The 14,911-nt window shown below is 41.5% G+C and overlaps 1 protein-coding gene across 1 annotated transcript in view; it reads right to left on the bottom strand.

The window, feature by feature from the left end:
- Window positions 1-2,753: 2,753 nt before the first annotated feature.
- Window positions 2,754-14,911, bottom strand: part of DHX57 (DExH-box helicase 57) — a 58,858-nt gene continuing 46,700 nt past the window's right edge. The window contains exons 19-23 of the mRNA XM_068972092.1: window positions 11,487-11,624; window positions 10,764-10,838; window positions 8,586-8,720; window positions 5,016-5,216; window positions 2,754-3,411 (exon numbers count right to left, since the gene is read on the bottom strand). Coding sequence (XP_068828193.1) covers window positions 3,268-3,411; window positions 5,016-5,216; window positions 8,586-8,720; window positions 10,764-10,838; window positions 11,487-11,624 — 693 coding nt within the window. The 3' untranslated portion in view covers window positions 2,754-3,267. The remainder of the gene's footprint in view (window positions 3,412-5,015; window positions 5,217-8,585; window positions 8,721-10,763; window positions 10,839-11,486; window positions 11,625-14,911) is intronic.

Genomic DNA, 14,911 nt, shown 5'->3' with positions numbered 1-14,911 from the left:
ATATACCTTTTGAGTGATAACTTAGAAATGGCAAGAAAAAGTTTCTCCATGTTAATGACCCATTGTGGAAGAAGCCTGTCACTCTAGAAGGATCTGAAACTATTGCAGTGATAAAAAATTGTTCTCATTGTTTAAGGCACTCTGTACCATGGCACTCAAATATTGACTGACACAGATTCATAGTCAAGCTCTAATTTCTGAAAACAATATAGCTTACCTTGTACATATTAAACAAATATCCCCATGCATTTGGGGGAAAATAAACCCTAGGAATTATGCTTAATTCTAGCATGATTTAGGAGGAAAGAGGCAGCCTCTGCCTAGGCTTGTTCAGGCATAGTAATGGCAGTGTGACCATACTCTCCTATCCCTGGGAACTCCCAGGAATCCATTATTTAAAGTGAGTGAAACCCACAAGATACCCTCAGAGTGTGAAGCCCAAGCTCACTAGCTCTCAGTACCAGCAACTGAGACCACAACAGAGTGCTGTCCCCTTAGAGCCAGCCTGGGCTGCATCTGAAAACCACCCCTCAGTCCCAATTTGCTTACATTTGCTGTATTTTAATTTTACAAAGTACTTTTGTTACTGACTTGGGTTCTTGGCCTCCTCAATCAGTAGAAGTTGACAAAAGGCCAAACTTGGGCAAGGCTTTTGGGGACTCCTACTGCAGCAGGAGGGAATAGAAACAAGTAGGTTCCCTTGCTCACTCCCTGAGGAGGGGTGCGCTGGTTCCTTAAACAGGGTGAGGGCAGGGGTGGATGCAGGGGTTAGGCCAGAGGGATGGCAAAGGTGGTCTGCCCACACCCTTGGCAGTGCTGTGTGGGTTTTTGCTCTTTTTGTATCTTGTTCATAAGTTGCACCACTGCCCATTTACACAGTTATTTTTAGTCCCTTACATATATATATATTTTGTTACTTTGTTGCTCCAGGAGACGTTTGCCTAGGTGCAAGCACTAAGGCAAAGAGCCCCAGACCCCAGCCTATCTCACTTTCATAAGGTCTTATTTTATGACAACCTCTCAGGGACACATTCAGACCATTGCCTAGAAATAGAAAAAATTTTCGTGCCTACGGATCCAGAGTCTGCATGCTTTGATACAGTAAACTGCTCAGATAACAGAATGGGGACAGACTAAAGTTCATTACTTGTCAGGGAGTTTGAGTTGTAACATTCAGATATGGAACTCCAGAAGGAAGAAGACCAAGCTAATGTTTTATCAACCTGACCACCTCCCTAAGTGTTGAATTATTTTCATTTCCTGAGAACTTCCCAGTTACATGTTGGACAAAACAGCAATGTGGGCTAATTTTGTAGCGAGAACTTCATTTAATATTGTTCCCTAACTAGATTCCTGTAAAACAAATATCTGAGAAATTATTTACAGACTTCTCCATAAAATAAACGTTAAAAGCTGACCATCTTATTAGTGCTTGGAAATCCAGTTTCACCTTGAAATACTACTGCATTCTGACTTGAATCACAAAGAAAGAATCCAATTTCATTTATTTCAAAATTGCAATGATGAGCTTAAGAAATTTAGTTTGGGGTGAGGATTTTCTTATGAATGCCTTCAGTCAAGGCATTCCAAACTTTTTCAGTCTGGCACACCTACAGATTGATAGGATTTATGTGTTTTCTTTTTTTTTATTGATATAGTTAATTTAAAATGTTTCAAATGTACAGCAAAGTGATTCAGTTATACATATATTGAATATACTTTTTCATTCTTTTTATTATAAGATATTGACTATAGTTCCCTGTGCCACACAGCAGTTCCTTGTTAACCTATTTTATACATAGTAGTATTTACATGTTAATCCCAAACTCCTAATTTCTTTCCCATCTCTCTACCTCCCACCCTGCTATACCCTTTGATAACCATAAGTTTTCTATGCCTGTGAGTCTATTTCTGTTTTGTAAATAAGTTTGTGTGAATCACTTATTTTTTTTTAGATTATACATAAGTGATATCATATATGCCAGGGCCCCTAACCGCCGGGATTTAATGCCTGATGACTTAAGGTGGGGCTGATACGCTTGAATCATCCCCAAACCATTCCCCTCTACTCGAGTCTGTGGAAAAATTGTCTTCCATCAAACTGGTCCCTAATGCCAAAAAGGTTGGGGACCACTGATATGTGTGACCATTTGAACAGTCTAGGAGGTTTCCTGGAAACTTTAATAGCTTGAAAGGTGAACATCCTTCACTGAGGTGCTTTTGTTGAGTTAGTGTGAATTCTATCTGTAGTGGGAAACTCTCTACCTGAGGGCTACACATACAAGAATACGTCTTCCACTCATTTTTCTGGAATTCTTCTTGGACACTGAAAACTATCTAGCCAAGGTAAATGTATTCATGTTTTTTCCAAAATGTGAGTGCTGCATTAACCTAAGTGGTGACTGAAAATAAGCACTCTCATAGAAGGTATTGTTATGGCTGTAAATCTGACACTAGCATGGCAGCTTTCTCCATGAACCTGAACCATGCCAACTATATGTTCTGAGAATACCATTAAAATTCCCCTTCGGGTAATGTGAAATGTGGCCCTTAGATCCGGGCGAGTTCAAAAGACAGAGTAAGACTCATAAATGGAAAACCCAAAAGAGGATGAAAACACCCAGGTTGTTCTGCTTTTAAGAATAAGAGTGTTACTGATAAAACCAGCTCACATTTTAATAACAAATAAGAACTCAACTTTTTTTAAGCTGAATTTTAATGAGTAAAAATAAACCCCTCACAAATGAAGTTTACATAATGCCTATGGCTGAAAATGAAGTTTTAATTTTTCTTGCCCACATGATTTTTTTCCCTTCTCTGTTCTGATTTCTCTCAGTTGACCTTTTATGACAGAAAAAAACAACTGGTATTTCTCCTCATGCCCCTCATCTCACTCTAATAAAAAGCAGGAAAAAAAACAGAGATTAAAACCACTGTATTAAAAGTTCACTTTTGTGTTATCAGATGAACTTCATTCATTCCAGGGCAGTCAGAGAGGAAAAAAAAAAAAACAGGCAGGTTGGTTTTTAAGCTGTCTCACACTGACACTTCAAACTGTGCCAGGCAGGAGTGCCCACTGCTTGGTTAGCAACACTCAGTCGTCTGGAAAACGTCCCTAAAGGTGTGTATGGCCGCAGCTGACGCAGCAGAGCCTGCCCTGGGCTCCTTCCCCAGGGCAGCCCCGCGCTGCAGCTGGATGTAGAAGCGCCGCTATCGGTTCCCAGCTGAGCAAGCAGGTGAGGAGGGAGCGCTCTCCGCGACAGGTCTTTACTGTGTGGTGACAAGTTTCACAATCATGCTGATGATCCGTGACCCTCGAGGACAGGTGCACAGATCTATGCTTGGGTTTTTTATCTTATCCTGGAGGAGCTGGTCAAGTTCACAACGAAGTTCCTTTACTAATTCAGCCACCTAAAATGAAAGTTGCGATGTAAGCAGTGCTTGGACCACCAGGGGAGGAAAGGTGGTTAAAGGGAATTCTCCAGTTGTGATGCCCATTGTTCTAGGTCTCTGCTATTAATTCCATGGGGGGAGAACGAAATGCTTTTTTTTCTTCCCTCTAAAAGTGCTTCTAAAGTTTCTTGATGCAATTATAGGAACATACAGCTCTGTAGTGTACTAACTGGGACCATTATAAAAAGGCTCCTCTGTCACATTTCATTTAAAGAAAAGATTAAATCCAGAAACAGCTTTTATGCAGTGTTCTGCATGTTAAAGCTTGGCCAACTTTTACAATTAGCTCTGAGAGGAGAAGCAGGAAAATGGAGAATTAAAAATGGTAGACATTAAACCAAAAAATCTCTTTAACTCTGGAATTTCTATGCTTTGGTTGGTGAGGAGGTGGGGTGGGAGCACAGCACACTGCTTGTGCTGATGTGGCACTGTGGACGTCTTGCCAACATCTGTCTGGCTCTTCCTCCACTGTGTGGCAACCTTGGAGTAGCCACTCTGATCTAATCGGCTCATGCCATGCACCAGAGTGAATGGTTCAGGGATCCAGGCCTTAGAGGCCATGACATTCTTCAGTGACAGGAGCTGGTTTAGAAGAAGAGGTGTGCCTTCAGGAAAGCAGCGTTCTGTCTCCACTTTGGGGCCATATGTGCTGCCTGGACATGCAGGAGCTATAGCCATCCTATACCAGGGGCCAGCCAGGCTTCTGTCATTAAGCAGTTCAGTCAAACCAACCCTGCCTGGCCCTCCTGACCTGTACTGTCCCGTGTGGCTAATCTCATGACACATGAAATGCGCCTGGTCTTAACTGAGATGTACTCTGACTATAAAATACACACCAGATTTTGAAGACTTAGTATGAAAAAGAATATAAAAATCTCAATTTTTTATACTGATTACATGATACAATTAAAACTTTTAAATGTTTTATGCTATATAAAATATATTAAAATTGTGCTATATAAAATACATTAAAATTAATTTCATCTATTTTTTTTTTAAATGTGGCTACTAGAAAAATTCTTGGGTATGTGCCACGTATATTTCTCCTAGACAGACTTTAAAGGGAATTCATTGGTGTATTTCACTGTAATGTTTGAATTGGTGTTTCTGCCCCCTGCAATAGAAGATTAGAAGATTTCCAACAGATGCAAATGTTAAAATCTTTTCTTGAATATACTCTCCCTTAAATGTTTTCTAGAGACTCCATATACTGAATAATTTGAGACCTGAGAATAAAAACATTTAGACCCATTATCTTTTTTTTTTTTTTAATGGTGGCCGTAGAATCAGGGTAATTTTTACTTCTGCTCACCTATGTTTTCTCTGAATCTATATTTCTGTAACAGAAAGCTCCAATACCTCACTCACAGCTTCTGTCCTGGGCTTTCTCTCCCAGTGCACTTCTTCAGCTCTTAATACAGCTCCACCCCTGGCCTTACTTCAGCCTCAGTCTTGCTCAGTGTCCCCTGCACACGCGTCATTCACTCTAACACAGCTCTGTTGTCCTTGTTCCCTGAAGGAATGCCCTGTATTTCATATTATCAGGGCCCCTTATCCCTTACCTGATGGGAAGCAGCTGCAAAGCGGATCCAACCATCATCCAGGGAAACAACAAACTCTCCCTTTTGGAGCTGCACATTCACTTGGCCTCCTCCAAACAAGACCAGTGGGTACACAGACACCATGCTGCAGTCTCGGATGAACACACGACTAGTTTTGATCTTCTCATGGTACACCAGGTAGGGGCTGTCAAAGTGTCTGACCTGGAACATGACAGTGATGTCACTGGCGACATAAGCAGAATTCCACCAGTCCCAGGGATTTACCTGTCACCTGTCCAGTGACTCCCCAGATGACCTTCAGCCTGTACCTTCCCCTGAGCTCTAGCCTTGTACTTGCAGCTGCCTATTGAATGTCTGCACCTGGACAGCTAACAAGTATCTTGGACTTACATTCAAGGGGACTTTCCATTTTCCCATGCTTGTCGGGTTCACTAGCTCAGTGAGACTCCCATTCACCTAGTTGCTCAAGCCCCACATCCTTGATTGCTTTCTCTCTCTCTCTCTCTCTATCATCACTAAGTCCTGATGGTTCTATTTTCAAAATGCACAATGAACTGACATAGCCCCTCCACTTCTACAGCTACACCTCATACAAACCATCGTCTCATACAGACCACTGCAGCGACTTCCTATGTACTTGCCCCTTTGCATCCTCAGTTTCTTTTCCATACAGTGGCCACAGTGATCTTTTAAAAACCAGTTAGGGCTCAAAACCCTCCAGAGATTTCCCAAGGATAAAATCTCAGATCTTTACTGTGGATTACAAGGTCCCACACGACCTGATTCCTGCCTGCTTATCCCAACTCTTCTGTCACTGCCGCCCCTGACCTTCCCCCTCGTTTGCACTGGTTACCTTCCTGCATTTGCCGGAACACACCAAATGTGCCCTCATCTCATGGTCTTTGCACTTATTTCCCCGGCTTAGAAGGTTTTCTTTTTAGATACTTGCATAACTTGCCCTTTACTTTATTTAGGACCTGTCCAGTTTTTTCTCCTTGGAGTTCTTCCCTTACCACACTATGTACAACAGCCCCTCTTGGGAAGGGGAGGGGTAAATTAGGAATACGAGATTAATAGATTCCACTGTCTATAAAAGATAACAAGGATTTACTGTATAGCACAGGGAACTATAGTCAATATATGTATAACAGAAATGAATCTGAAGCTATATACCTGATTTACAACATTGTGTTAATTTCAACTATAGTTAAAAAAAAAAAACAACCCCCTCCTGTCACTCTCAATCTCTTATGGTTTTATTTTCTAACATCTGTCGTTCACCTGAGATTGTTTACTTATTTCTTGCCTGTCTTCGCCTCTGGAACGTAAGCTCCCTGAGGGCAGAGACTGTGTCTCCCTAGCTCATCTGCTGTCCTCCATGGCCTCCAACAGTGCCTGGCACACAGAGGGTGGCAGGTACTGACTGGATGCATGGATGACTTGGATTTACTGCAGAAATGTCATGGTAAACTCAGGAGAGGAGTGGAGATAACTTGGGCGCCTGTTTGCTAAGTACACATGCAGTGGAGAGGGCAGATGATCTCCCAGTCCTCAGACTCTTCTGAGCTTAAGGAGATGTTTTTCATGCTTTGTTGACACTTCACTTAGTAGTTCTAGGGGTTGACCAGCCCTCACACTTCAAACTCTCTTCATTCTCTTTTCCTCCATCTCTTTATCGAGATGAAGCTTTGTTGAACATCTGCCTTCATGCTGGCGAGGCACTGTGCTAGACATTGAGAATGTGGAAATGAATAAAATTCAATTCCTGTCTTCAGGAATTTCAAAAGTCTATGAATGAGACAAACCATAAACCATAAGAGAATGTGGTAAATGCAGCAGCAGAAAAACGCATGCTGTACAGCGGTGGGGCAGGAGTAAGGAGCACCCTGGAGAGGAGCACGGGGCTTGAAGGCCAAGTAGGAGCCTGCTGGGGAATGAGAATGCCACTCCAGGCACACAGAACAGTGCGTCCTGTGTCACGGCACTGGGAGATACTGCCGGTCGTCTGGTGTGGCCTGGAGCATGACAGAGCGGGAGCTGGGGCGGTGGTCTAAGAAGCGGCTAGATGTGAAAGGTTATAGAAGAGTTTACAGTAGGCTCCACATACAAAGCAACTCCACAGATGAAGAGTTTTAAACGACGGTATGACACGAACAAAGGTATGTTTTGTAAAGGTGGGCTTCCCTGGTGACTCAGACAGTAAAGAATCTGCTTGCAGTGCAGGAGACCTGGGGTTCAAAAGACCCCTGGAGAAGGGAATGGCAGCCCACTCCAGTACTCTTGCCTGGAGAATCCCATGGACGGAGGGGCCTGGTGGGCTAAGAGCCTGTGGTCCAAGAGGCCGCAAAGAGGTGGACATGACTGAGCAACTAACACTCGTGACATGCTCAGAGATGTGCTTTGTAAAGGTGACTCTGGAAGCAGTAGTACAAAGGGCTAGAGAGCAAGCACCGGATGTAAGATTAGTACTTCAGGCAAGAGACAGATGTCTGGGGTCTGAACTGAGGAAATGGCAGCAGGGACAGGAGAAGTGGGCAAATCTGAGATACGTCAAAAAGGTGCAATTATTGGGACCTGGTGACCAGTTAGATTAGCATCAGGAGAAAAGAAGCAGGGTTTATGTGACTCCGGGGGTCTGATTTGGTACCATTTCACCAAGAGAGGGAACAGAGAGCAGTGAATTCAGAGATAATGAGTTTGATTTTCCAGCTTTTGAGTTTGAGGCGACAAGAAGGCACCCAGATGGTGATTTCCAGCAAGACCTCAGAGAAGAAACCAAGGATGAGAGAGATCTAGAGTCTGTGTCAAAATGTAGGTGGCAGTTAGAACTACGATGGTGTGCTCTGGTGGTTCAGGAAGATTATGTGCCCTGCGGTAAGAACATAAGGACAGGGACAGAACCATGATTTCAGAGCAAGGGAGGAGAATCTAGTAAAGGAGCTGGAAGGCAATGATCAGAGAAACAGAAGTGATATTTCAGAAGCAAAAAACATTGAAGATAGTGTCAAGAGGTAGGGAGGTCAGCAGTGTCTTATACTACATGAGTCAAGAATGATGAGAAGCCGGAAATTTGTTCCCAAGATTGGACAACTTGCAAGTTATTCATGACTTCTGATGAATTTAGTGGAGTGATGGGAGCAGAAGGCGTCCAGCAAGAGGCTGAAGGAAGAGTGAGAGCTGAGAAGCCTGGATCAGAGTATAGGTCAAGGCCTCTTAAGGCACAGATGGAGGCAAAGGATTACCTCACGACCTTTAAAGAAACAATTTTGTATCTGAAAGCAGGCTTAATAGTTCAATTTCTAGCACATCTGTGCTTATTCAACCCTCCCCAAGTCAGCACCTAAGGACAGCAAGTGATAGAACAAGGTTTGGGTGAATTAAGGGACTGTTTCTCACCCCAGGACCTGCCACATGTAAAAACAGCTGACCCTTGAACAAAAAGGCTTTGAACCATGTGGGTCCACTTAGATTTGGATCTTTTCAGTAGCTAATACTACAGTACTACACAGTCTGTGTTGGTTGAATCTGTGGATGTGGAACCTGACTGTAAGTTTACCCAGCCATCCTGACCTGATAGTTCACCGATGAAGGGTGAATGTGTACATATCCATCGTTCTTGGTGACAAACTTCAACTCATCTGATTTTGGCTGCATTCTGACAGCTCCGGTACTGGTCTTCTGAAATTTCCCCTCTGGGCTTTTCACCTAAACAATACATAGTTATAAGAAAAAAAAAATATATGTATTTCCATTGTAGGGTATATCCCGACACAAAACCAATCTTGTTTGAATGCCTTTGCTGCGTCTTCCCTCTCTCTTAGTTTCCTTTTGAAAGCAGTATAAGCATGCTTGCTTTCTTTTTTTAACCATGAAGAAGTGTGGATATAACTGGGTGACTATACTACACACCAGACACATGGGGGAGAAACCATGCTGATGTTTCAGGTGTGCACTGAGTATCAGGAAAAGAGATCCTGCTGGCAACACTGGCCAGGAATCCGCTGACACCTCCCATACCAGTCCAATACTTCCAAATGACTTTTTCAAAACAGCAAAAAAACAAACAAAAAAACCTCCATGAATGAATAGACTGTTTCATTTGAAACAACTGAAAAGCTTATGTGCACACACATACCCCCATATTTACTGTAGAAAGCAACAGTACTGTGTAACACAGGGAACAATATTCAATATCTTATAAGAACCTATAATGGAAAATAGTCTGGAAAAATATATATAACTGAATCACTGCTCTACACCTAAAACTAACACAATACTGTTAATCAACTATACTTCAATAAAAAATATATATATACTAGGAAAAATCTCTTGTAATCTCATGATTAAGAAATAAAAATATTTGAGAAACACTTTAGTTTTCTATTAGATCTTCATAATATAGAAATGGAGACAAACAAATGATATAAAATATATACCAAAACTAATATAGGATCACTGTAATGACATGGTAATAATTTAACCAATAAATTCCCTATTATTGGAGTTTTAGACCATTCATTCTAGTGCTGTTTATAATTGCAAATATTCTCCTACCTGTATCTTTACATAAATATGCAATTATTTTCTCATAATAAATCCTTAGAAACGAAACTGCTATCTAGAAAGGGTGGATTAAAAAAATTTTCAAATCACAATCACCTAAAGCCCACAGTTTACGTGAGGGTTCACTCTTGTTGTTGTATATTCCAAGGGTTTGGACAAGTGTGATACGTATCTATCGTTATGGTATCACGCACAGTATTTTTACTGCCCTAAAAATCTTCTGTGTTGGGCTTATTCATCCCATCCACCCCTGATTTTTCAATTGTCTCCATTGCTTTTACTTGAAAAAAAAATCATTTGGAGAAGCTGCAAATGGTTTCAAAAGCATGCAAGCACTAAGCAAAACTAAGCCATAAAAGAATCAACAGATGTCAGCTGAGTATATAGCAAACAGCTACGAGAAGTGCTCAGTACGCTGACAAATTCACATTCTGAGGCTGACAGGGACGAGATGATCAAACCGCAAGTCCAACACTCCACTCAGGTACAGTTTCCAGAAGAGATCACAGATGTCCCATGGCAAAGCACTGACTTGATTTTGTTCTTATCTAATTTTAGCCCAGAGTAGAAGGCATAATGATGCTAAAGCTGAAACTCCAGTACTTTGGCCACCTCAGGCAAAGAGTTGACTCATTGGAAAAGACTCTGATGCTGGGAGGGATTGGGGGCAGGAGGAGAAGGGGACGACAGAGGATGAGATGGCTGGATGGCATCACTGACTCGATGGACGTGAGTCTGAGTGAACTCCGGGAGCTGGTGATGGACAGGGAGGCCTGGCGTGCTGCGATTCATGGGGTCGCAAAGAGTCAGACACGACTGAGCGACTGAAATGAACTGAACTGAGAGGGCATAATGGGAGCTGTAGTAGAATCAAATTTCGACCTAAGCCTAGGTTAGTTATGCACAGACTGGCTGACAGTGACGTTTATGCCCATTTTGATTTCTGGAATATCATGTCAGAAGGATTAAAAAGGCACCTTATTTTATATAATGAATGTGTTCTTTAAGATTCTATATCTAAACACATTTGGAGAATTGAAGGATTGGAAATATAAACTAAGTTTAAAAGGCTGTGTGTGTGTGTGTGTGTGTCTTTAGATGTTTAATGTGAGTGTCTTAACTTACATCTCTTGGCTACAAATCAAACCAACAACAAGTGGGAGGACCAGGAAAACGTTCTGTTACCTGCACTACATTTGGATACAGAGCAGCACACAGCATTGCCGATATCAGCTTGGGGTTCTCAGCATTTGAGTTTGCCTGTGAGAGAAATACAGTGTTAATCTTATAAATAATGTGACTATTTCTGTCTGTGCCTTAGAATTTACTATTATATTTCTTTTGACTTCTATCTTAAAAGCATGTGAAAAATTATTTCTAAGAAAGCAATCTACTAGACTACATTCACACAGGACCCATTCCAAGAAGCCCACAATTACTTTCAAGGCCTCTGCAAAGCAGTTATAAAGCCAGTGTTCCTAACGATCAGTGGAGAGAAAGATTCGGGTTTGTGAGATGTTCACAATTTCCAGAAAGTATTAACTGCACTGAGAGTGACATCAGGTTCATCTTGAATTGTTCTTCCTATAGTTAAACATAAAACTATCCTTGGTTTGTAAAAGGCTGGTCTGATTAAGAAGACATTATTGGAAAGTCTGTTTTATCTCTGATGGACTCACCAAAAATCTATGTAAATAAAACAAAAATAGCAAAAGCAACAAGAAACAGAAAAACCCTTGTTTTTATGAGTGTTAGTTGACATTTGTGGAAAGAAGGAAAGCAAGACTGCCACTAACCTATTGCTCCCAGGGCTTAAGTGAAGAAGGCCTACAGGTATTCCTCAGGTAATAGACCAAGTATATGATCATTAAAGAGAAAGAAAATAAGAGCTACCTGCACACACTTTACCTCTTCTCCTGTGGCATCCAATATACCATCTCCTCCTCCTTGGGCCCTTTTCTCAATTTCCCTTGCTCGGAGTCCTTCCTTAACAAAGCCAATGTCCGATAACAGTTCAGTGAACTGTCGTTTCAGGCTTGCCATTTCCTGAAACAAGTGGAGAAAGTCTTTAAGCAGAGACACTGACACATCAAAGACAAGAATGACTACTAAAATGAATTAATTTAGTGGACAGTGGACTCATGGGTTTACCAGACAAGTATGAAGAATATCTTGTCTGTTCATTCCCAGAAGGGCAGTTTTCACTTACACAAACCAGCAGACAGTAAAACTGTTACACAGAAATTCACAAATTTCAGGAAACCAAAAGATCATTTAATTGTTCAGTTCAGCTCAGTCGCTCAGTTGTGTCCGACTGTAACCCCATGAATCGTAGCATGTCAGGCCTCCCTGTCCATCACCATCTCCTGGAGTTCACTCAAACTCATGTCCATCGAGTCAGTGATGCCATCCATCCATCTCATCCTCTGTCGTCCCCTTCTCCTCCTGTCCCCAATCCCTCCCAGTATCAGTCTTTTCCAATGAGTCAACTCTTTGCCTCAGGTGGCCAAAATATTGGAGTTTCAGCTTTAGCATCAGTCCTTCCAAAGAACACCCAGAACTGATCTCCTTTAGAATGGACTGGTTGGATATCCTTGCAGTCCAAGGGACTCTCAAGAGTCTTCTCCAACACCACAGTTCAAAAGCATCAATTCTTCAGCGCTCAGCCTTCTTCACAGTCCAACTCTCACATCCATACATGACCACTGGAAAAACCATAGCCTTGACTAGACGGACCTTTGTTGGCAAAGTAATGTCTCTGCTTTTCAATATGCTATCTAGGTTGGTCATAACTTTTCTTCCAAGGAGTAAGCATCTTTTAATTTCATGGCTGCAGTCACCATCTGCAGTGATTTTGGAGCCCAAGAAAATAAAGTCTGACACGGTTTCCACTGTTTCCCCATCTATTTGCCATGAAGTGATGGGACCAGATGCCATGATCTTTATTTTCTGAATGTTGAGCTTTAAGCCAACCTTTTCACTCTCCTCTTTCACTTTCATCAAGAGGCTTTTTAGTTCCTCTTCACTTTCTGCCATAAGGCTGGTGTCATCTGCATATCTGAGGTTATTGATATTTCTCCTGGCAATCTTGATTCCAGCTTGTGCTTCTTCCAGCCCAGCGTTTCTCATGATGTACTCTGCATGTAAGTTAAATAAGCAGGGTGACAATATACAGCCTTGACGTACTCCTTTTCCTATTTGGAACCAGTCTGTTGTTTCATGTCCAGCTTTAACTGTTGCTTCCTGACCTGCATATAGGTTTCTCAAGAGGCAGGTCAGGTGTTTAAAAAAAAATTAACTGGATTTTGCACAGGTCTGATTTTTTCTGGCAATGCTTACAGCCAGAAATGTAGTTTATTGTGATTGGAACCCTAACTCATGATGCTGTGACCCTGTTCATTTTTCCTACTTCCTTTCTGCTGGGGCCCTTATAGTGCCTTCTCTGAGCTTAAAGTGGTTGGCGTTTTCTCTCAATGGATGCAGAATACCCACCTCAGAAACGTTCCCTTTCTCTTTCCCTGTGGACTTGCTGGCTCATATTTTCCCCTGTGAATAGGAATACTATTAAGTGGTTTAGATTTACACACTCATTCTGTAGCTGAGCACAAGAATGAAAACAAACCTGTTTTTGGCTTCTGTTCAAATACTGCTGTCTATCAGACAACACAGAAGCAGATGACGCCAATCAAAGGGATGGAAAGCTAAGCAATGGCTTTGTCTCTGATGACAATTTAAGTGTTTTCTTGGACTGTCTCAAGTACAGATGGATAACATGGCAAAAATACAACTGGGATTCAAATATCCCAGAGTTCTATTTCATGACAAGCTTTTATTGGTATCTTATTAAAACTAATTATATGCTCTAAGCTGGAATTTAGTGAAATGTAATGGATGAACCTCAAAGATCACTGAAACATCTAAATACAGCCTACTAATCTAATCTAAATAAAGGAAAAAGATCAAATTTAGTAAATATATATATATAATTTAAAGGATATCTTTTACACTTAAAAGTCTTAAGGACTCAAGGAAATATTTATTATTGTGCTTTACATATAAAATACCTTTAGACCAGTGGTTCTCAACTCTTGCAGCATATGAGAATGACTTGTTGAATTCACAACAAGGAGAATAAACAGATGCTTAGGCCCTACCCCTAGAGATCCAGGTGTAACTGGCCTGGGGTGGAATTTGGGCATTCTGCATTTTTTTTAAGCTTCCTCAGGTGAATCTAATGTGTGGCCAAGATTAAAAATCACTGCTTTTATTATACTTAGATTAAAGCCAGAGCCTCTGTCTTCTCCAAAGGTCTCTTTGTAGTACACCTAAAGGCAGAGAAGGAGGAAGGCAAATACTGGGATGCTTTTGAGGTCTCTTTTGAACTGTGGTGTTGGAGAAGACTCTTGAGAGTCCCTTGGACTGCAAGGATATCCAACCAGTCCATTCTGAAGGATATCAGCCCTGGGATTTCTTTGGAAGGACTGATGCTAAAGCTGAAACTCCAGTACTTTGGTTACCTCATGCAAAGAGTTGGCTCATTGGAAAAGACTCTGATGCTGGGAGGGATTGGGGGCAGGAGGAGAAGGGGACGACAGAGGATGAGATGGATGGATGGCATCACTGACTCGATGGACATGAGTTTGAATGAACTTCGGGAGATGGTGATGGACAGGGAGGCCTGGCATGCTGTGATTCATGGGGTCACAAAGAGTTGGACATGACTGAGCGACTGAACTGAACTTCACTGTCAATAAACAAATTCATTCACGCATTCAATGAATTTTACTGGGTATCAACTTGTTCTAAGTACTCTTCTAGGCACTGGGGATATAGAACTGAAGAAAACATAAAATCTCTGCTCTGACAGTCCTTATGGGGTAGAGAGGTAACTAGCTGTCAGGTATGAACATTAGTTTTGTGTTCTATTCCAAAACATCATCTAATATGGAAAGAAAGTCCTTCCACCTCCCTAGCTTCAAAATATGAGTGAAATGGAGGCTCTATAAGTATATACACCATTATTATTCTGGATTTTCATGCTGCTATGGAAAGGGGCCTAAAATATTGTCACAACAGAAGACAGAGCCCTGTCTATGATTACACAAAAGATAATAAACCTTTCTCGTGTACTCGTTTTTGACACAGTAGCCTCTGATGGACAGAAGAATTAATAAAGAAAATCTGAAAAAAAAAAAAAAATAAAGAAAATCTGGTTCACTATTTGTTCTTTGGTTTTAGGGAGAAGGTAAGGGATTTGGGGATGGTCATTGATACCTTTGAGACTCAATGAAAGCTTTGTTCTCTTTCTCCAGAATAGTGCACATATGTATAAG

The sequence above is a fragment of the Capricornis sumatraensis genome, chromosome 1 (assembly GCF_032405125.1).
Source record: "Capricornis sumatraensis isolate serow.1 chromosome 1, serow.2, whole genome shotgun sequence".
Classification (NCBI taxonomy): Eukaryota; Metazoa; Chordata; class Mammalia; order Artiodactyla; family Bovidae; genus Capricornis; species Capricornis sumatraensis.
Note: the sequence above shows the minus strand (reverse complement) of the source record. Positions and strands in the feature narration are given on the sequence as shown.